This window comes from Plecotus auritus (assembly GCF_963455305.1).
Source record: "Plecotus auritus genome assembly, chromosome: 1".
Taxonomy (NCBI): Eukaryota; Metazoa; Chordata; class Mammalia; order Chiroptera; family Vespertilionidae; genus Plecotus; species Plecotus auritus.
Genome location: NC_137770.1, coordinates 198,278,728 through 198,300,173, shown reverse-complemented (window position 1 = coordinate 198,300,173; position 21,446 = coordinate 198,278,728). Strand labels below are relative to the sequence as shown.

The following is a 21,446-nucleotide window of genomic DNA, read 5'->3' as shown; positions in this document are numbered from 1 at the left end:
TACATTTACACTCAAAGAAAAGGCTACATTTAGTAAGCAGTGAAAAGCAAATGTAATTTTTCCCTCACCCAAGTCACAGACCTCCTTCAGTTCTATCCATGGGCCCCTTAGGAGTCCCTGGACGCTGGGTTAGGAACCTGCAATATATCCCTGGGCTTCCCTCACCAGTAAGTTTAAGTCCCTCTAAAATGGGAACATGGAGGGTGGGTGGGCGCAGTCGGACACTGTTCTACCACCAGGATTGATTTGTTCCCATGGCCACATCCACATAAGCCAGTGGGCACAATGGCCTAGGTCAGTGGTCAGCAAACTCCGGCTCGCGAGCCACATGTGGCTCTTTGGCCCCTTGAGTGTGGCTCTTCCACAAAATACCACGGCCTGGGCGAGTCTATTTTGAAGAAGTGGCGTTAGAAGAAGTTTAAGTTTAAAAAATTTGGCTCTCAAAAGAAATTTCAATCGTTGTACTGTTGATATTTGGCTCTGTTGACTAGTGAGTTTGCCGACCACTGGCCTAGGTGTTCTGAGAGAGTCGCTGGGCTACTTTGAGTCATGATCAGAACCCACGTCCCTTTCTCGGGAGATGAGGATCGTGACACAGGAACAGGCCCAGGATACCCAGAGGGAAAGCTGTCAGGGTTTTTCTTTAGTTCTCAGTTCATCCAAAGGAATTTAGTTTAAAAAAACGAAAACCGCAAACAGATAAATATTATATGACTTATATGAGGTGGTCCCCACTGGACGGGGCATGGGAAAGGGGAGTGATTTAATGGTATAGAATTTCAGATCTGCAAGATGAAGAAGTTCTGCAGCTCTGTTCCACAGTAATGTGAATATAACTACCACTACTGAACTGCACACCGGAGAATGGTTAAGATGGTACATTTTATATTATGTGTTTTTTTTTTTATCACAATAAAAATGGTTACAATTGCAAAACAAACAAATAGGACACGCAGATCCTAGTTCAACTTCTATTGTTCTTGAGCGGGACAGACCTGCTCAAACCTGTACACAGTTTCTGTAGGCCTTAAAAACACATTAAAAAATGCTTTTTAAAATAAAGATCTGTTCCCTGGCTGGGTGGCTCAGTTGGTTGGAGCATCCTCCCGTGCACCAAAAGGTTGTGGGTTTGATTCTGGTCAGGGCACATACCTAGGTTGCAGGTTTGATCCCCGGCCAGGGTGTGTGCTGGAGGCAACAGACCCATGTCTCTCTCTCTCTCTCTCTCTCTCTCTCTCTCTCTCTCTCTCTCAATAAAAACATATCCTCAGGTGAGGATTTAAAAAAAGAAATAAAGACCTATTTTTAAAAAATTGTTTTCTATAACAGAGCTCATCTTTACAATTCTGTACATTGAAATACACAGACTAAGACAACAATGATAGCAAACACCGATTATGGGCTGGCACTAGTCTAAGCAGTTTGTCAATACTGACTCATTACCCCATGGAACCCTAACAACCCTGTGTGGAGGCCCTAGTTTTATCTCCACTTCACAGATAAGGAAACCCAGGACAGAGAACTAGTAAGTGGCAGAGGCCGGATCCCAAACAGGCAATCCAGAGATTGTCATCTGCGAATTCCGGCACTTGAGAATCTGACTGACTCATTCAGACTAAGTGAATCAGTCACAACCATTTATTGTGCAATCGGTTACGACAGAATTGTGAGGAATTCTTACCATTTTGCAGAAGAAGATCTGGCCGTCTACTTCCCTCTACTATTTTGTTTTAAAACTTGTTAAAGAGGAACTTTACACGAAAGATTACTGTGGGGTGGGGGAGGGGAGGGGAGGGCTACTGTCTTGTGGGAGGAGGAATACTTCAGTAGGAAAAATGCTCTGACCTAAGGCCTCCCTCTACAACTTTTGGGGAAAAACAAAAACAAAACAATTAAAGCCCAGCCGGTGTGGTTCAGTGGTTGAGTGTAGACCCATGAACCAGGAGATCATGATTTGATTCCCAGTCAGGGCCCATGCCCGGGTTGTGAGTTCGATCCCCATGGTGGGGCATGCAGGAGGCAGACGATCAATGATTCTCATCACTGATGTTCCTATCTCTCTCTCCCTCTCCCTTCCTCTCCGAAATCAATAAAAAATATATTAAAACCGCCAAAACCGGTTTGGCTCAGTGGATAGAGCGTTGGCCTGTGGACTGAAAGGTCCCGGGTTCGATTCCGGTCAAGGGCACGTAACTTGGTTGCGGGCACATCCCCAGTAGGGGGTGTGCAGGAGGCAGCTGATCGATGTTTCTCTCTCATCGATGTTTCTGACTCTCTGTCCCTCTTCCTTCCTCTCTGTAAAAAATCAATAAAATATATAAAAAATATATATATATATTAAAACAAACAAACAAACAGAAAACCACTATTAAAGCAATTCTCCTAATCCCCAGAGACTCTAACCCACACTGCCACTGTTGTCTCCCGGACCCAGGAGGGTGGGGAAGGGGCAAGTGAGAGACTAGTAGGCTTTTCTGCAGAACAACACATTTTAGGAACTGGTCTATGAGCGGGGGAGGGAAATAGGGGAAGGCTCTAGGAGTCACCAAAGAAAATCACAGGGTGACCTTAAAGGGTGGGGGTGAGGAGCAGCACTGCTCAATAACCGCTGCTGCCAACCCAGGAAGAAGCAGCTGCATTTAACCATAACGGGCTGAAAGGGCTCTAGGCCAAAAAGCCGTCTCACACAGATGGGGTCAAAGCGGGTGCTCCCTCGCAGCTCCCAGCGGTCGCTGGGGGAAAGCCGAGGACTAGGCCCTGGTGGGGGTGCTCCGTGCTGCCAGTACAGCAGGGAGGCGGCCAGGACTCACCTGTAGGTGTACGGCCCCACTTCTTCCAACCGAGGGATCTCCCCTCTGAGGATCTCCTCTGGATTGGTGACATTGAAGAAATAGAACTGGCTGTACACAGGCAGAGGGGGCTGCTTCCAGGAGTCAAAGGTCTCGGAACCATTCCTTAGCACAATAGTCTAGGAGAGAAACCCAAAAGGACATTTACAAAGTGCAAGGCCGCTGGCTTTGAACACAGAGGCAGAGGGAGGGACCCGGCCGACGCTGACCTCCTGGCTTGTGTATTTTTTCCACAGGCATTCAACTGCAGTCCCCTGAGAGCAGGGCCATGCTTTGTGCCGATATGAAGCTCAGAGCCCTGTTAAAGCATGAAAGGTCTTCAAAAATATTTGTGGGAAAGGATGCTGGAGCCGTAGCTCATGGATGTGTTACTAAGGCCGTAGTTTCATTTTCAACAACCACAACAGTTTATTTATAATTGAATTAGTCATAAAAGATATTTACAAGATAACCAATTTTACACATTGGAAATGGGATGAAAAAGTATGAATTACAACACACACAACAATATGAAATGGGCATAAAACAAAACTGAAGTGGACAGACAAGCAATTTCTCTTTAATTAATTAACATTAGCTTAAACTTTATTAAAGAAAGTACCCAAAAGGTCCTATTGGCTGGGTTACAAAGATTCCCCTGATCCTGCAGCTGCTGTGGAAGGCAGGCCATTCTGAGAAGCCCCATGTACCCCCACTCTCCCCACGAAAGGCAAGAACAGGGAGACAGACCCAAGAAGGCTAACTGTGGTCCTTGCATTTGAGGGAGAACCACATGCATCCTGACATCACCACCAGGGTCTTTAAAATATATTTTTATTGATTTTATAGAGAGAGATAGAAACATTGACGAGAGAGAAACATCGATCGGCTGCCTCCTGCACACCCACTACTGGGGATTGAGCCTGCCCTGACCAGGAATCAAACAGGTGACCTCTTGTGTTGACACTCAACCACTGAGCCACACAGGGTGGGCACCACCAGGGTCTTTCAATCCCCAACAAACCCATAACACAGAGATGCTTATCCCGTTTTAAAGATGAGGAAGCTGAGCTCTTGAGGTTAAGTGGCTGGGGTTATTTTTTGTCTACAATCCTTCCTTCATTTTCCACTCTTACTATGTGTTATAAGCTGGACTGTATCCCCCCCAAATGTATATATTAAAGTCCTAACCTCAGAATGAGACTATGTTTGAAAATAGAGTTTTTAAAGAGAAATGTATGGTTAAATGCGGTCAGGACTGTAATCCACGATGGCCAATGCCCCATTAGAATGAGAGGATATTAGAACAAATAAACACAAAGGAAGATGACAGCTGTCTACAGCCAAAGACAGAGAGGCCCCAGAAGAGATCAACCTCACTGACACCTTGACCTTAGACGACTAGCATCCAGAATTATGACACAATAAATTCCTGCTGTTCAAGCTCCCAGTCTGTGGTATTTTTTATGGCCGCCCTAGCAGACCCAAATCAGGGGTCCTCAAACTTTTTAAACAGGGGGCCAGTTCACTGTCCCTCAGACCATTGGAAGGCCGGACTATAGTTTAAAAAAATAACTATGAACAAATTCCTATGTGCACTGCGGGCCCGGGACGAGTCGGCTGCTAAGCAGGACAGGCAGCGGCACCCGGCGGGCCGGATAAATGTCCTCGGCGGGCTGCATGTGGCCCGCGGGCCATAGTTTGAGGACCCATGCAACTTATTCACCATGCCCTCCTCCCCCCAAGAGAGGAGTATTCTTTTCACCTTCCTGACTTCAGGCTTGGTCAAGTGACTTGATTTGATCAACAGAATGAGGGTGAGATGGCAATGCCTCAGTTTTAAGCCAAGGTCTTAAGAGGCATGGCAAGAAGAGCACGCCCAGGTAGCAGCTGACCCTGCAGCCAAGGCCCTAAAAGGGCGATGTGTGCACCAGACATGAAGCCTGACTCCAGCCTCGTTCAATGGAGCCAGGCAGGCTCCCATGGCAGCCATTCTGCACACCAGAGTTTGGAATAATGTCTCTGCTACAAGCCACGGAGGTTGGAGGGCTGTTCTCCAGCATCACACCAGAAGCCTGACCAATACCACACCCCAGGGGCATAGACAGAAGCCTATGAGCTAGTAGTCCTAACAGTCCTCAACTTGTTAATGCGGAAAAACTATCTTTTCACGGTAAAAATGATTGACACACACAAGAGAGGTAATAGCATAGACTGCAAGTAAACAAACCAAAATGTGACCAGTGACCAACTCTGTGTAATCAACTCTAGGTCATTGCTATTTTCTCCTTGATGCGATTTTGTATTTTCCGAACTTTTATACTGAATAAAAGAATTAACATTGAGAAAAAGTTTAGAAAGAAAATAAAAAAAGGAAAACGGGATCTACCAATACAGACGATGCAAGGCCCCTGGTGAAACAGTAGCTTCCAAGGGAAGCTTCCCTGATGCCACCTGTCATTCGTCCGGCAGTGAGGACTTGAGCGACAGTAAACAAAGGGACTGACTTCAAAGCGTGTTAGAAACCACCGGCTAAAATGTGCTGAGACAGCACACAACAGGATGTCACATGTTAGCGGACCAGGCCTGCAATTTAATGGAAACAAGGCTGCAAGGAATAATAATAACATGGCTTTATTATTAAATAGAAAATATCCCAAGAATCTCTGCAGGGAAAAACAAAGGGGCTCTGGAATCAATGAACGTAGAAAACCTAAGCTTGTCAAAGCAAAGCTGGGCATCCACAGGGCTGGGAGGGGTTCTGGCCGGTCAGAGAGCTGGGGATGGCTGGTGGTTTGGCATCGGTTCAGAACGTCTGCTCATCAGATTTCTATCCAAACAGCACATTATTAAAATATTCTTGGCCTTTACTCTCAGAACTGATTTCCCGATTTGAGCTCAGATGGATGAGACAGAAAACTTTCAAGACAAACCGCGAAACCCCTCCCCTCCAACCTCGGAATCCAGCTCGGACTCTCTCCTTGGAGAGGCCCTCCCTGTCCATCACTGTCCCCGCAACTCCTGGATCTCTCCCTGCCCCAGTCACCCAGGAGCCTAATCAGTCATTTGAGGCAGTTTTTAAAAAGAGCTTCGTGGCCTCTCATCTTATTTCCTAAAAAGAGGAGGAGTGAGGGAGCGAGTCAGGCGGAGAGTGAGGGACTAGAACTGGGGAAGAAGCCCCAGGCTGCTGGGATGCCATTCAGAGGCCCTGGGTGGAGGGTGAGGACTGACTTAGTATCAGAGCTGGGTCAGGAACGCGGCTCTTCTCCACTCTCCTACCCTACCTCACGCCATTTTAATAAAATGGTATAAACATTTCACACACTTCAGTTATACAAGTTACACGGTAGACTTTCTCCACCATTAAGTATACATGGAGGACCTAGAAACAGCTCAGTAACATGCATTTAACCTTCCTAAAACAAACATGTTAACTATGAGAAAGATAACATGTAAATAATAATTTGTCTCCTAGAGGAATTTGAAGACCCATAGATATTTTAAAAGTTGTCTGATTTCATTAAAATAAGGACCTCTATTTCTTGTCCATAAATGTTTAGAAAAGGGGAGGGCAATAATTTTTCTTCCTTCATGAATCCCTTCAACTGGATGAATCCTTTCGACCCTGTAATATGTTATATGTATAGGAATTCCTTAGGAAAAAAGGGGTCAAACAGCCCTGGCCAGGTGGCTTGGTTGGAGGGTTGTCCCTATACCAAAAGGTTGGGGGTTCAATTCCCATTCAGAGCACATACCTAGGTTGCGGTTTGATCCTTGCTTGGGGTGTACACAGGAGACAACTGATCAATGTTTCTCGCTCTCTCTTTCCCTCTCTCTAAGAATCAATAAAAACATATCCTTGGGTGAGCATTAAAAAAAAAGTGGTCAAACAAAAAAATATCTAAAAATGTAAGTTAATAGTAATCAACATGAAGCAGGTGATATTAGCAATCAAAAGTGAAAAGGAGCGTATAGGTACTCAATATGGTTATATATTAGGTTAACTGCTAGCTTCTCAAAACAGAAGGTAATGACCTACCAATAGCTGTGATTTTTCTTTGATCCTCCCCACAGTGTCTAGATACAGGGGTGGGCAAACTTTTTGACTCGAGGGCCACAATGGGTTCTTAAACTGGACCGGAGGGCCGGAACAAAAGCATGGATGGAGTGTTTGTGTGAACTAATATAAATTCAAAGTAAAGGAGTGGAGGGGAGAGCAAGAGAACCCTCCGCTCTTTCGGCTCCACAGGCCGGACAGAACAGCCTAACGGGCCGGATCCGGCCCGCAGGCCGTAGTTTGCCCATGGCTGGGACTCTAGAACAAAGCAGTTCTTGAAGAAATATCTGTTCAATCAACAGAATATAGCACTAGAACACGAACACACCAGCTTCCATCGACTTTGCTTAGAAGATGCTGGGAGAGAAGAACTTGATATGAGACATTAAGAGAAGAGCAGCAGAAAACCACAGAAGGTCAAAGGCAAAGCCACGGACTAGGCCTTGTAACAGCACTGGATAGCTACACACCCAAGGCGCCTTTAAAGTGCCCAGAGGAAGCGGCTGTTCGCTGACCATCCCTAGTCACACTCAGGTAAGGAGAAAGCAATAGCTTCATTAGAAGCCCTGAAACATGTAGATCTAACACCTATCTGTGCATCTTATCAGTAATCCAGCACCCTCAAGAGCTGAGTGCAGCCAGTCCTTTTGTGGGTGGAAAGAAAAATCTGTGTCCCTCTGTGACCCTTTTAACTAACAGCTGTTTAAAGCAGTGCTATCACCACGGTTTTCTTGCCAAGTACAGAACTATGCATGTACATCATGAAAACACTGTGTGTGCGCGAGGCATTGTAGGGGATACCCAGCAACATCGATATGGTTGCTGTGTTCCAGGAGCTTACCCTCTATTTACGGGAATATTGAGACACACATGCAAGATCATCAACATAAAGTAGCACATGATAAATGGCCAAGGAGTGTGTGGTCTCGCTAGTGTTCACACAATGGATTCTATGACCCGAGATGAAAAATGGTGGTGCTTAAAGTGACCAGGAAGAATGAATAAACATTTGGCAAGTAGAAGGAGGTCACAGGGGTGAGTGCCTGAGGGACAACCAGGGTTGATTCAACCGTCCTATCTGGTTGGACAGAGTGAGCCCTTCCTCCCTGCCTGCTCCATGTCCATCTGTCTTTCCTGGAGCCCTCTGCTTAGTCAGAAAGACAGTGGCTGCGAAGAATGAGACAATAAAAGATAGAGAGATGGGACAGTATTACTGGTATGACTGAATGTGGGTTTTCTAGGGAGTAGGGAGATTCATTCAGAGAAGGAGGCTGAGGTCACAGGAGTGTAGACTTTGTCTGATATACAAGAGGGGGCCATGGAAGGTTTTTGAGCTGCAGAATATTACCAAGAGCCAGGCTCCGTGTTGTCACTTTATCTCATCCAATCCCCCTACTGTTCTACAAGGTGAAAATCCTCTCCCCAGTTTTACTCTTTAGACCACAGCTCAGAAAGGTTAGGACCGTGGTTGGCAAACTGCGGCTCGCGAGCCACATGCAGCTCTTTGGCCCCTTGAGTGTGGCTCTTCCACAAAATACCACGGCCTGGGCGAGTCTATTTTGAAGAAGTGGCGTTAGAAGAAGTTTTAAGTTTAAAAAATTTGGCTCTCAAAAGAAATTTCAATCGTTGTACTGTTGATATTTGGCTCTGTTGACTAATGAGTTTGCCAACCACTGAGTTAGGAGAATGCCTGAAGTTTGCTAGTAGGGGTGGAGCCAGCCTCCCTCCCCAGGACTCGCTGCAAACCTGTGCTCCTGGCAAAGGTGAATGTCACCGAGCCACATGCTCCTGGAGAAGAGCAGTGGCTCAGAAGGCCCTCTGTGTTCGAAATACCCCTCCCCATAGCCTTAGGTAAGATTCACAGATGCCCCCCTTTTTTACCTAAGACAAGGACAGACACCTCCAGACTCCCATTCTTTTTTAAAATATATTTTTTGTTGATTTCAGAGAGGAAGGGAGAGGGAGAGAGAGATAGAAACATCAATGATGAGAGAGAATCATTGACTGGCTGCCTCTTGCACATGCCCCCCTGGGGACCAAGCCCACAATCCGGGCATGTGCCTTGACTGGAAATGGAACCATGACCTCCTGGTTCATAGGTCGATGCTCAACCACTGAGCCATGCTTGGCCGGGCCAGACTCCCATTCTTTGCTTCATAATTGATCAGCTGAACTGCTTGTTCCCACCAATCAATGGGGACAAAATATTTGTCAATGTACAGCATGGTGACTAGTTAACAATAATGTACTGTATACTTGAAAGTTGCTCAGAGAATGTCACAACACAACACTCAAATGCTCTGTGAGGTGATGGAGGTGTTAATTAGCTCGGCTGTGATAATCATTTCACAATGTATATGCGTATCAAACTTCATGGTGTACATCTAAACCATACACAATTTTTATTTGTCAACCATACTTCAATAAAGCTCGGGGCGGGAATGCTAGTTAGCCAAACTTTGGTTACATTTCTCTCCTTCCCAGACCTGTTTACTCTTCCCTATAAAAGAAAAGCCCTTTAGGCTCCCGCAGATCATACAGCCAGAGGATCTCCCTGTTGTAATCTCTCCTTCCTATTGCAATGTCCTTTCTCCTTTGCAGTAATCCTGTCAAACAGTCTCTCCTTGCCCAAGTCAGATTTGTTTTTATTGGACACCCCTATCTACTGTGCAACTTGAACTGACACAGCAGGAGGTGATTTAGAAGGTTACTCTGGCACAGTGGACCAGAGGGCTTGACTAGAATCATTGTACGGATGAAGAGAGGTCTCAGGTGCTTATCTCTGGCCACTGGCAAAAGGGCTTCATAAAGAGGGACTATGATTTCGATGACTGCCATCTTCAAGTTGGGGATGACAGGGTTCTAGGGCTTGGTTTGAACTAAAAAAGGAATCTTGTCACTCCCATTAGTTTGCTCAAATGTAAACAACCCAGCAAATGTTAAACAATAAAAGAGAAAAACAAACAAAATTTTTAGTCATGATCCTCTCTTCCAGCCCTATATATAATTCAGGAAACAACAAGGATTTAGCATAAAATTAGAAATAAACAAAATGTCGAAAAGGAAAAGAATGACTTAGCAAATCATAATAATTCACAGGTTGGAGTGGAAAGCAACCATTAAAATTATAAACACTACAAAGAAATAAGAAACATGCTTATGATCTATGTTAAATGGGAAAAGCAGATAATGTAAAATATGTGTATGTGTGGACAAGATTGGCAGATAAAATACAAATATGAGCCTGGTCGGCGTGGCTGGTTGAGCATTTGACCTATGAACTAGGAGGTCACAGTTGGATTCCAGGTCAGGGCACATGCTGGGGTTGTGGGCTCCATCCCCAGTAGGGGGTGTGCAGGAGGTAGCCAATCAATGATTCTCTCTCATCACTAATATTTTGTCTCTCTCTCCTTCCTCTCTGAAATCAATAAAAAATAATATATATTTAAAAACACAGGCATGAAAACAGGGGGGTGAAATGTAGATAATTTAAGAATTTCAGTCTTTTAGTTACCCTTAAATCTCTAAGCTTCCATACTAACTCTCTAATAGCACTTAGCTCCATGAAATAGGATTATGAGAAGTCTTTCATTATCTCTGTTAAGTTTCTCCACATTGTTTGAATTTTTTATGACAGAAATAAATAACTTCTATAAGCAGGAAAAAAATAATTGTTCCATTATGACTTCTTTTTCTTTTAAAGTGAAAATCTAGGACAGAAACTCAGATTCCAGAAAATGTTATTAATAGCCCCTAAGGGAAAGGAGTGGATACAAAGAGAACCAACCTCTAGGCTTTCCCTCTGTTCTTGCAAAACAAAGGCGAGGCTCACGCCTCTGCAGCTGTGGTCCGCTCTCCCACAAAAGCTGCAAGAGCCCCCACCCCCGACAGAGCGCTTCACAGTATTTCTTTTCTCATTATTGTCAGGAGGATGGATTTTGCATTCTGGATTCCTCGCTAGCTTTTCCTGACAAGCATCGCAGTGTGTGGAGAGCTCTAGAGTGAGAATGGACTCGCCATCTCATTTATTAGTGAAATAAAATCACCTCCGAATTATAAACCCTGGAGGAGCCAGTAAGGGAATGAACAGGCAGTTAACTGCCCGAGTTCACCTTGCCTGGTTTGTCTCCAGCTCTTAGGCAACCAGAAGTCCAAAGACAAATGGAAGAGTTTCCAGGAAGAAGGAGGGCAAAATCCTTTCTGGAAGGGAGGGTAAAACTGGCTGGGCTTTTTGTGTTTGTTTTTTGTTTTCCATTGATTTCCAGGGAGAGTGGAAGGGAGGGCAGGTAGAGAGAGAGGGAGAGAGGGAAGAGAGAGGAGAGAAACATCCATGTGAAAGAGGCACATCGATTGGTGGCAGGAGATTGAACCTGCAACCCAGGTACCGGCCCTTGACTTGAATCAAACTCGACTTTTCAATGTGCAGCCCAACCCTCTAACCACTGAGCCAGGCCGGCCAGGGCAAAACTGCCTGTTTTTACAACAGTCTGACTTGAACCTGTTCCTCCAAGTTGATTCAGGAAGTCTTGGGATAGAAACAAACCTTAAGTAGACTTGAGTCCTTAACTTAAAAAAAGCAAATGAAAAACTAACGAAAACGGAACCTTGGCAGTTTGCCAGAGTCACACTGATAGCAGATGTCCTTCCAACCCAGGCTTGCCCTCGCTGTCTGTCTCCACCCCCATCCCAGTCCTTTCCCTGGCCATTCTAGATGAGTCCGTGCCCACACACGTCTCACACCACCTTCCAGACATTAGTCAAGGAACCCTCTGTAAATCTTACAGGAGACATGGTGTCTGTGTGTGTGTGTGTGTGTGTGTGTGTGTGTGTGTGTGTGTGTAGGAAATGAGAGAACAGAGGGAAGCTCATACGTCAATACAGCTGCCAACATTTCTAAAACAGTTGCTTCTTTATTTTTCTCTTTCACCTGCGGTTTAGCTCAGAGAAGGACAAGTGTCATTCCTACCGTGGCCATCCACTGCTTACCGCGAGTCTCCAGGAGTCAGGTGCTGGCTAGAGCTTCATAAAGCCCTAAGCTCAGAGCCTGCAAGGTCCCATTGTACAGACAAGGAAACAGTGGCACTGGTGTTCCCAAGCTCACAGAGCCAATAAGTCATGCCGAATCTGACCAAGTCCAGGTCTGTGGGTTTGCAAAGCTCATGCTCGGCCTCTCCGGCAGCTGCGAACCCACCGAACCCTCAGAGTAGAGCTGCCAGACGTAGCTAATAAAAACACGAGATGCCCAAGTTTCTCCCAAACACTGCGTTGGCTATGTCAAAAATGCTTCCACTCTTAGGAGAAGCATGCTGAAGGGTTTGGGGCATAATGTCTGCATTTGCATTCAAACAATTCAAAGAAAAAGTCTACATTAGAGACAGAGATGAAGTAAATGTGGCGGGTGTTAACAACTGATCAATTGAAGTGAATCAAAACATTGCGTGAGACATAGTCACTAAAATAGTATTCATTGTTTATCTGAAATTCAAATTTAACTGGGCATCGTGTATTTTATCTGGCAGCCCTACCCCAGAGAGACTGTGAAGGGGAGTCGGCCCTTCCATCCCGAGGAAAAGAAACTAGGGCAGCTGTGAGGTCATGGTGAGCTCCCTGCTGGAACTCACACGAGGAAGTGACAAAGGAAGACTGAGCTCTGAAGTTACCAGGTGGCTGCTCTGCCCAGACAGCACCTCAAACTCCTGCTACGAGAGGGTCCAGAAAAGGGCTGCATTTGGACCCTAAACTTCTTATTTCTGCCCCCAGATCCTGAAGGCTTTCAATTATAAACTCCCAGGGGCTTGCTCTGCAAAGGAAGGATTCAGAAACTAGCAAGTAGTAACCTAACCCCAAGCCCAGGAATGACAGAAGTCATTCATTGGTCAGGATACGAGGAGCCAGTTTCCCTGGCCCACAGGAGCCCTCTGCTCCGTCAAAACATAAAGCCGTGGCTTGAAAACAACGGGTCCTCCTCACTGAGGATTCCGCTGCAGTGGGACAGCCACCAGACAAAGCCTGGCATCAGCTGAGTTTCTAGTTGTGCTAAATTAAAAATCAACGTAAGGTCCTCAATCAGGTTTACACGTGATTTTAAATACTGCTTATTACTATTAGCCAAGCAGAACAAGATGAATTTTTCCAGGCATAATACTGTGGGCACAACCACCCAAAGAAATACTGAAAAGACCATCCAGTTATGTGGTGAATCTGCAGTGTCAACAGCCAAAACAATCATTTGGACTGAAAAACTTCCTTTCCAGTGAATTAGCCAATATGCATATATTGAGTGCTTTCTATATGCCCAACAGGCATAGGCCGTGTTCTCAAGAGGAAATTTAGCTAAGGACACAAAACGGACATGCGTGTAACATGTCCAGCTGTGTGCCAGGCCCAGTAATTCAGCCCAAAGGCTTATGCCTGGAGTTATTCAGATCATTTCAATTGTGTGGATCCACTATATGATCCCCATCTGGCCATCTCACAGGCTGCCCAAAGTCAATGGGATAAAAAATGATTTTCTTCCCTAATCAATACTGATTTTACCTTCTTCTCTTCATTTCTATTCCTGTGCCCACTGCATCATCAGCTTGTACTGCGGCAATACTGTGGGTAGTGTCCTAACAGGTCTCCTCTTTTCCAGGCTTGTTCCTTTCAAATCCATTATTTAACTCAGCCTCTAGAGAGTTCTACCAGAAGTGCATATCTGGCCCAGCCTGGGGGCTCAGCGGTTGAGTTTGACCCAGGAACCAAGAGGTCACTGGTTTAATTCCCAGTCAGGGCACATGCCTGGATTGCAGGCTCAATCCCCAGTGGAGGGGGCATGCAGGAGGCAGCCAATCAGTGATGTTTCCCTCTTATCAATGTTTCTATCTCTCTGTCTCTCTCCCTTCCTCTCTATCAAATAAAAAGTGCCTATCTGAGCAGACACTCCCCAGTGCTCACAGGATAAAGTCCGAGGTCCCTGACCTGCCATACTGAGCCCAGCCATGATGTGAGGCAGCCTGTCACCTGCCATCCTCTGTCATTTCCTAGCTGCTCCTGCCAAGAGCTGACATGATGTGAGTCACAAGACACACTTCATCCAAGTTAACCTGGTAGAGCTCGTTCGGGAAGGCAACACTAGGAGGGTTGCTGAACCAGCTGTCCTGGCAGATGATAAAAATAAGCTCTCGGGGACTTGCATTAGGCTTTGATGGGAATAAGCAACACTTTTAAGGAAACGTTCAGGACTCGAGAGTGCTGCTGATTGTTCTTTCGGCTCAACAGAGTGCTACTGAATAATTAAACACAACTTCAGTTTCCATGTTGCCATCTACAGGGTCTAAATTCACCCAGAGAGAATGCAGACCAACTTTGAGAACCTGGCCTCAAAGCGGATGATCCTCACTGGACTCCAGGTTAATAACACCCACTCAATATCAAAACACCAGTTGGTTTGCTTTGTTTTTTAAGAATTTCTTCCCGAAATTAAGCAAGCCCAATCTAGACTCTCGTAGTAACATATTTGCACTACTTACCTTTTTAAATTCTCTGTTGAAATAAAATAAATAAACTGCCATTAACGTTTTACCCTTGTTCTCTGACCTTATTTTTACTCAGGAACAAAGGCATTGGCATTTTATTTTGTATGTCACTGTTGTTGAACTCATTTTGCTTTAATTGGAACTGTAATAATTTCAACTAATGTGACCTGACAGTCGAGGTTCAAATGTCAGCTCATATGTAAGCTGCTACTCTGTCTATAAATTCCATACAGGACAATATGATGAAGCAGCTATCCCGAAAAAACTCCTGCTATAAGACACCTACTTGGATACTTTTAAAAAGCTTGCAGGTGTTTACAAATGTGAAACCGAGGTTGAGCATCACTGGCCCAAAGGCAGAAAAAGCAGCCACCAGATGGACCCTTAATCATAAGGATCAGGTGAAAATTGGGAAAGTGTGTGTGTGTGTGTGTGAGTGTGTGTATGTGTGTGTGTGAGTGTGTGTGTGAGTGTATGTGTGTGTATGTGTATGTGTGCGCGTGTATGTGTGTGCATGTGTGTATGTGTGTGTATATGTGTGTATGGTGTATGTGTGTATGGTGTATGTATTGTGTGTATGTATGTGTATATGTGTATATGTGTGTGTTATGTGTGTATGTGTGTATGGTGTGTGTGTATGTGTGCATGTGTATGAGTATGTGTGTGTATGTGTATATGTGTGTATGTGTGTGTGTATGTGTGTGTGAGTGTGTGTATGTGTGTGTGTGTGAGTGTGTGTATGTATGTGTGTATGAGTGTGTGTATGTGTGTGTGTGAGTGTGTGTGTGTGTGTGAGGGGAGTGGTTGAAGGAGTGGAAGGGAAAGGGGTTTTAAGATGTGAATAAATAAGAAGCACAGCCATGAAAACAATGCCTGGGTTCCATATGCAACTCGTGGAGCCAGTCTTATTTTACAACCTGTTTGGCTGTGATTGTAGCTCTCAAAGATGAAATAAGTGATGTTTTCATTGCTTATTTATCTATGTCTCCTCTTTCTTCCATTACTCTGCTTTAAAATATATTTTTATTCATTTCAGAGAGGAAGGGAGAGGGAGAGAGAGAGAAACATCAATGATGAGAGAGCATCACTGATTGGCTGCCTCCTGGGAATCGAGCCCACAACCTGAGCATGTGCCCTTGACCAGAATTGAACCTGGGACCCTTCAGTCCCCAGGCCAATGTTCTATCCACTGAGCCAAACCAGCTGGGGCTTCCATTACTCTTGATTATTAGAAGTACAATGTTTAAAGCAAATATCCTTAAAATGGGACTTGCCAAAATGAGTACATTACTCTCACAATAGCATTCTGCTTCTCTCTCTCTCTCTCTCTCTCTCTCTCTCTCTCTCTCTCTCTCTCTCTTTCTCTTCCTCAGATGCTGGAGGGGCCAGGTGGGCAAGGTAAATGAGTGAAGTAGGCATAAGCTTGTACATTTATTGCATGTGAAATCATAGCAATAGTATTCACTTCTACATAGAAATATGCCCTTGCTCATTTTTGTTAAACACCACACCCTCTCAGGTTATCTTTCATTTTTCCTTCTTTTGGTAAAGAGGCTCAGATACAAGCTAATATGTCTCTGCTACTAGCTTTGATTAAAAGGGGTCCCTTTATTAGTATATTATGTATATGCATAGTATATAGCTTTATGATATAGGCCGTAAATGACTAGCCACTTGGCCAACATCCTGTGTTTTCATTAATGATCTGATCATCCCACCTGCTGATTCCTCCCTGGGAACAAGCGAACGTCTGGCAGAACAGATGGCCTTGTTGCCGGGCCTGACAGAATGAAATCTTGCACTTTATTAAACAAGAAAGCTAAAACGATTTCCACAGGCAAGACCCCCCCTCCCCGATCTTCCCTTTTAACGTAAACTTGCAGAATAATAGTAACTACTAATAGTAATATACTCAGTTAGAATTGCTATCTCTTTTATATGTCAATCATAACTCAGCAAAGCTGAAATTATAAGTGAAGAGTTGGAATAGAAGCACCTCCTTTTTGCAATGTGTTACTATACCATTATATGTGCATAAATAAAAAGATGGAATGCCAATAATATGTTAACAGTAGTTATCTCTGCTTTATTAATTTTTGTTGTATCTGACTTTTTATAATGATATGCCTTTCTTTTCTTATCAGCAAAATAAACAAAAATAAAGAATAAAATACAAAGGTGCGGAACAGGAATTGCCACCTTAAGGACTGAAGACACAGGCTAACACAGGCTCATGCTTAGCTCTGTATCCTGGGTGGTGGTTCTAAGGAGCCTGATTCAGCAGGGCTGGTGGAGTCGGTATTTTTTAAATTTCCTTAAGTGATTTGGACGCAGTTCGTAGAGTAGCCGTGGGCAAACTACAGCCCACGGGCCGGATCCGGCCCGTTTGGCTGTTCTATCCGGCCCGCGGAGCTGAAAGAGCGGAGGGTTCTCTTGCTCTCCCCTCCGCTCCTTTACTTTGAATTTATATTAGTTCACACAAACACTCCATCCATGCTTTTGTTCCGGCCCTCCGGTCCAGTTTAAGAACCCATTGTGGCCCTTGAGTCAAAAAGTTTGCCCACCCCTGGTCTAGGAACTACACTGAGAAGTACTAGCTTACTCCCCTATCTTAATCATTAATAATGAAGGCACTCATGGTCACCATGAATTAGTAAGATGTTGAAAGAACCCTACTATGATTTTGATATAACAAGATCACATTTCTAATGGCAGGAAGGAGTTGCATACTTTTGCGTTGAAGTTAAAAGAATCTTGCAAGGATATTGCCTCTGTTTATAAATCTATGATTTCTGCTTCTGCTGAGCCAATCATATTGCTCTGTGATACATTTGGGAAAGAGCCAGGCCAATGTTGCTCAGTGTTGAGCGTCGACCCAGGAACCAAGAGGTCACTGGATCGATTCCCATTCAAGGCACACGCCCGGGTTGCAGGCTCGATCCCCAGTAGAAGGCATGCAGGAGGCAGCTGATCAATGATGTTTCTCTCTTATCGATGTTTCTATCTTTCAATCCCTTTCTCTCTAAAAATCAATAAAAATTGAGGAAACAGAAACTAAGAAATGAAGCATGTCATGTGGGCTTGGCAGCTGGAAGGTCACAAGGGCTGAGGCTGAGGAAGCCCCAGATGAGCAAACAGCCTGGGCCCAACAAGTAAACAGAGGAAGCGTGTTGGTGGGAAGCGGTGGCAGGAGAGGGACAGTGTGCCTGGGGCTGCTGACTTTCCAGCTTCTACTGTACCTAGGGCCTTACTGTGCTGTGGCTCTCACACTTAGATTTCTATGAGCTTCCTCTTGCAGCTTTAGAAGAAGAAGAAATCCTATCTTTCTGAGCTAGCCTGAGTGGGCCTCAGCTCCTTAGAGACCACGCTCCTCTTTAAGCCAAGAAGTGCAGGACAGTGTGGTGTGTGAGGACAGACTTTATTGTCCAAACCAGGAATCTGTTTAAAAATATATTTTTATTGATTTCAGAGAGGAAGGGAGAGGGAGAGAGAGATAGAAACATCAATGATGAGAATCATTGATTGTCTGCCTCCCACATGCCCCCCACTGGGGATCAAGACCCTGTGATCAGGGCATGTTCCCTGACCAGGAATCGAACCCTGATCTCCTGGTTCATAGGAAAACACTCTACCTCTGAGCCATACCAGTGGGCCAAATCAGGAATCTTTTGTAAGGAAAGAGGTGCTAGTAATCATGCCAGGACAACAGGTGTAAATAAACCAGGACTGTCACCGGCAATGAGTTGGATGGTCATCCTCGGGAAGGGGGATGTGAATTAGGAGACCCAGTTTGCACACCTAACCCTACCCCTTCCTTTTCACGTGGCCTTCCATAAGTCACTTGTCTATGTTTCTAGTGTCATATAAATGTAAAGGCAACTGGATACCTATCATCATCCATTTAAAAATGAACACAGTTTCTTTGACTATAACATAACAGATTAAGTGATATCTAAAGTGTTTTTCTTATTCTAAGATTCCAAGTCTAGGTAACTCTGTAAAAAGACAACTTGGGTGATGAAGTAGATATGCGAGAGCCCTTTAGGATTATATTTAGTTGACCATCTTTACATAAACAACAAGGAAGCTATTTTACTAATTTGACTTTTAAAAAGAAGACCTGTACATATTCACCAATCGATGCTATTTGGTTAAATCAGCAGCAGAAGCTCCAAGTTGCTATGGTTCCCAAGAGGTCAGCTGTGACTCACTTGCCCAGAGCCTCAGGTTCTGGCAAAGGGTAAGGGCGTTTGTCCTGCCCATCTTATGCCAGAGACCTAATACTGTCTTCCTTCCTTGGCCTGTAGGAAGCAAATAGGAAGCAAAACGTGAACCATCTCTTTCCCTCTCATTGGTTCCCTCACCAGCCCATCTCCTATTGGCCAGCCCTGACTTTGGCCAGCTCTGCACCCTCATTTCTGGGAGATGTTCAAATGGTTAGCTAGTCAAAGGCCAAATTTAATATTCTGAGCTTCACTCAAGCAAAGGTCACATGCCCATCTCACAGAATCTCAGAATTTTGGAGCAAGAAGGAACCTTATCTACTATATAAGTTTCAGTTTCTAGATGAGAAAAAAAAATAACCAGAAACAATAACACTTGTTAGTATTCAGGCATTGTGGAAGGGACTGTGCTAGATGCTTTCTATCAATTACTTTATTTCCTTCTTACAACAACTCTAAGGGAGCTATTCTTATTACCCCCAATGTTCAAAATGAGGTAACTGAGGTTTTGAGGGGTTTGATAATTTGCTACTTGGCTTGTTCAATTTAATCCAAGTATTTGTTAGTGACAGAAAATGGAATTTTAACCATGTTCTGCTGATTCTCGGGACCCTGTTCTTTCAACTAAAACAATCAATAGGGAGGCAACAGGCATTCATTATGCACCTACCATGTACCAGGTACTGTGCTGGGTGCCAGGACAATCAGTAGGGGTAGCAAATGAAATGAAATGAAATGTAACATAAAATCCTGCCCTTCTAGGCTCTACAGAGGAAAAGAGATTGCTGGGTGTGTGCAAAACTCTGTCTCCAGGGGGGGTAAAAATGCTTGCTAGAGGCCTGTTTAATGCTCAGAATATCCCCCAGGAAGTGAGAGTGGGCAGACAAGGAGGAAAGCCTCACTCTGCGTCTTTTGCAACTGAGAGAAGTGAAGAAGAAACAACTAGAGGGTTTGACCAATACAAGCCAATGAGGTCAACTAGTTTTGGTTCCTTCCATTCCATGCACCTGCCAAAATGAAAATCTCCACTCAGTAGTTTCTGATCACTGAAGGACTGAAGGAAAATGATCACTTAAGGCAAATTCTTCTGATAGGAATTATGTTACTAAGCTTCTCACAATTAGTCAAACCTACTTATTAGAACTTCATCCCTTCCCTCTCTTCTCTTTTCATGTGGACAAGCCAGAGCATGGACAGTTTTCAAATGAAACCACTAAGAGCTGGGACTATCAGGATGGATTATATTACAGCTACATTAAAGCCAAGTTATGAATGAACTGTTCCATAATAATACTATTGGAAAAAATGACGCGGCCATAATGGATCACCTGTGCCATGCCAGAGACTCTGCCCAGTGCTCTGCACAGATGGCCTCACTCAGCCTCACAGCAAACACAGAGGCCGGTCCATGGTCTGTGTATAGCTTATCAATGTGAGGAGGCCCTTCCTAAGGAAAAGCTAACATCTTTGCTTTTCCAAGTAATGACACTGAAGCTCAGGCAAGTTTAAGTAACTTGCCCAAAGACAAAAAACTTTTAAGTGGCAAGGCTAGGATTTGAACACAGGTGTCTGACTTGAAATCTCAGATATATTTTCTTTGCATTATGTGGCTGCTAACAAAAAAAAAAAAATAAAGCTGTTATCATTTACAAAACTCTAACTATAGCCCATGAAAATTATACTAATGTTCCTTAAGAATTATTATAACCTTTCTATTTATGTGAATCATTATTGTCCCCATTTATAGAAGGTGAAATCATCAAGAATCAAGTAAGGTTAAGCACATACCTAGCGGAAGATCACCAGCTAGAACACTGGGTTCATGCCCAGGATGTTGACCTGCAGACTCCTTACTCTTTCCCACTATCCCATGCTACCACCCTACAGGTGATCCAGGAGAGCACAATGGTATTAATGGGAACATGAAACCTTTGGTCGACTTAGAATATTTCCATATCTGACCACTGAACCAGCCCTGTCATTTGGTTTCACATACCACATTGTGCAGTGTTCCTTAATGGAGTTGGGCAACCCCACTCACCCTGTGCTATAATTTATTAGTTGGATCAGAGCCCAATCCTCATGGAGAAAACCATGCAAAAAGCCAATCACCAAATATCAACGCAAACTCAAGCCCTAGCCAAGATGCCTTACAGCGACCCCTGACCCTGAGAAGTATAGACACACAGAGCACCTGAGGACTGGCGACAGCTGAGGCACTGGGGAGGTCACTGGTCTCACAGGGTCTCCTGAAACAGCCACATAAGAAAATTCATATATTGACTATAATTGGGTTGCTTAACTCCAGTCACCCAAGCAAGAGCGCACATCCTTAAACCATCTTGCCCTGGGTTTTCAGGTGGACAGGAGTGAAGAACATTCAGTTCAGTTTTCCCCCTGGAACTTGGGTGCTCAGGGAAGACAATGATCTTTAAGCTCAGACAATGGGCTTCATCTCCCCTTGGCAATGCGAACCTAGAAAAAGTTACATTATGCTTTCCTTTGGTGTTTTCTTTTTTTCAAGTTGTCTTTAATTGCCAGATTTTAAGTAATTGATGGCTTTTGGAATCCTCTATTAAAGGATTTGCCACCTGGAATGAGACAACTTTACTAACAGGGAGTAAGTGCAATGATCAAACTGGACGAGGCCTGGCATGTTTATCCAGCCAGCAAGTGCCAACCAGTGGGGGCAATTAGGCACGCAGTTATGGGTGCTAACAAGAAAGGCCACTCCAACGATTTTTTTTTTAAGGAAAAAGTGAGCGCAATAACTCTCTCTTGTTCCTCTTTTCACATAGATTGGTGGGTGCGGGTGGAAGGG

At 44.4% G+C, this 21,446-nt stretch overlaps 1 protein-coding gene across 1 annotated transcript in view; it reads right to left on the bottom strand.

Annotated features, from left to right (window-relative positions):
- The window catches only part of SCARB2 (scavenger receptor class B member 2), a 60,362-nt gene that overhangs the window by 37,538 nt on the left and 1,378 nt on the right, over window positions 1-21,446 (bottom strand). Inside the window, exon 2 of the mRNA XM_080687071.1 lies at window positions 2,811-2,968. Coding sequence (XP_080543197.1) covers window positions 2,811-2,968 — 158 coding nt within the window. The remainder of the gene's footprint in view (window positions 1-2,810; window positions 2,969-21,446) is intronic.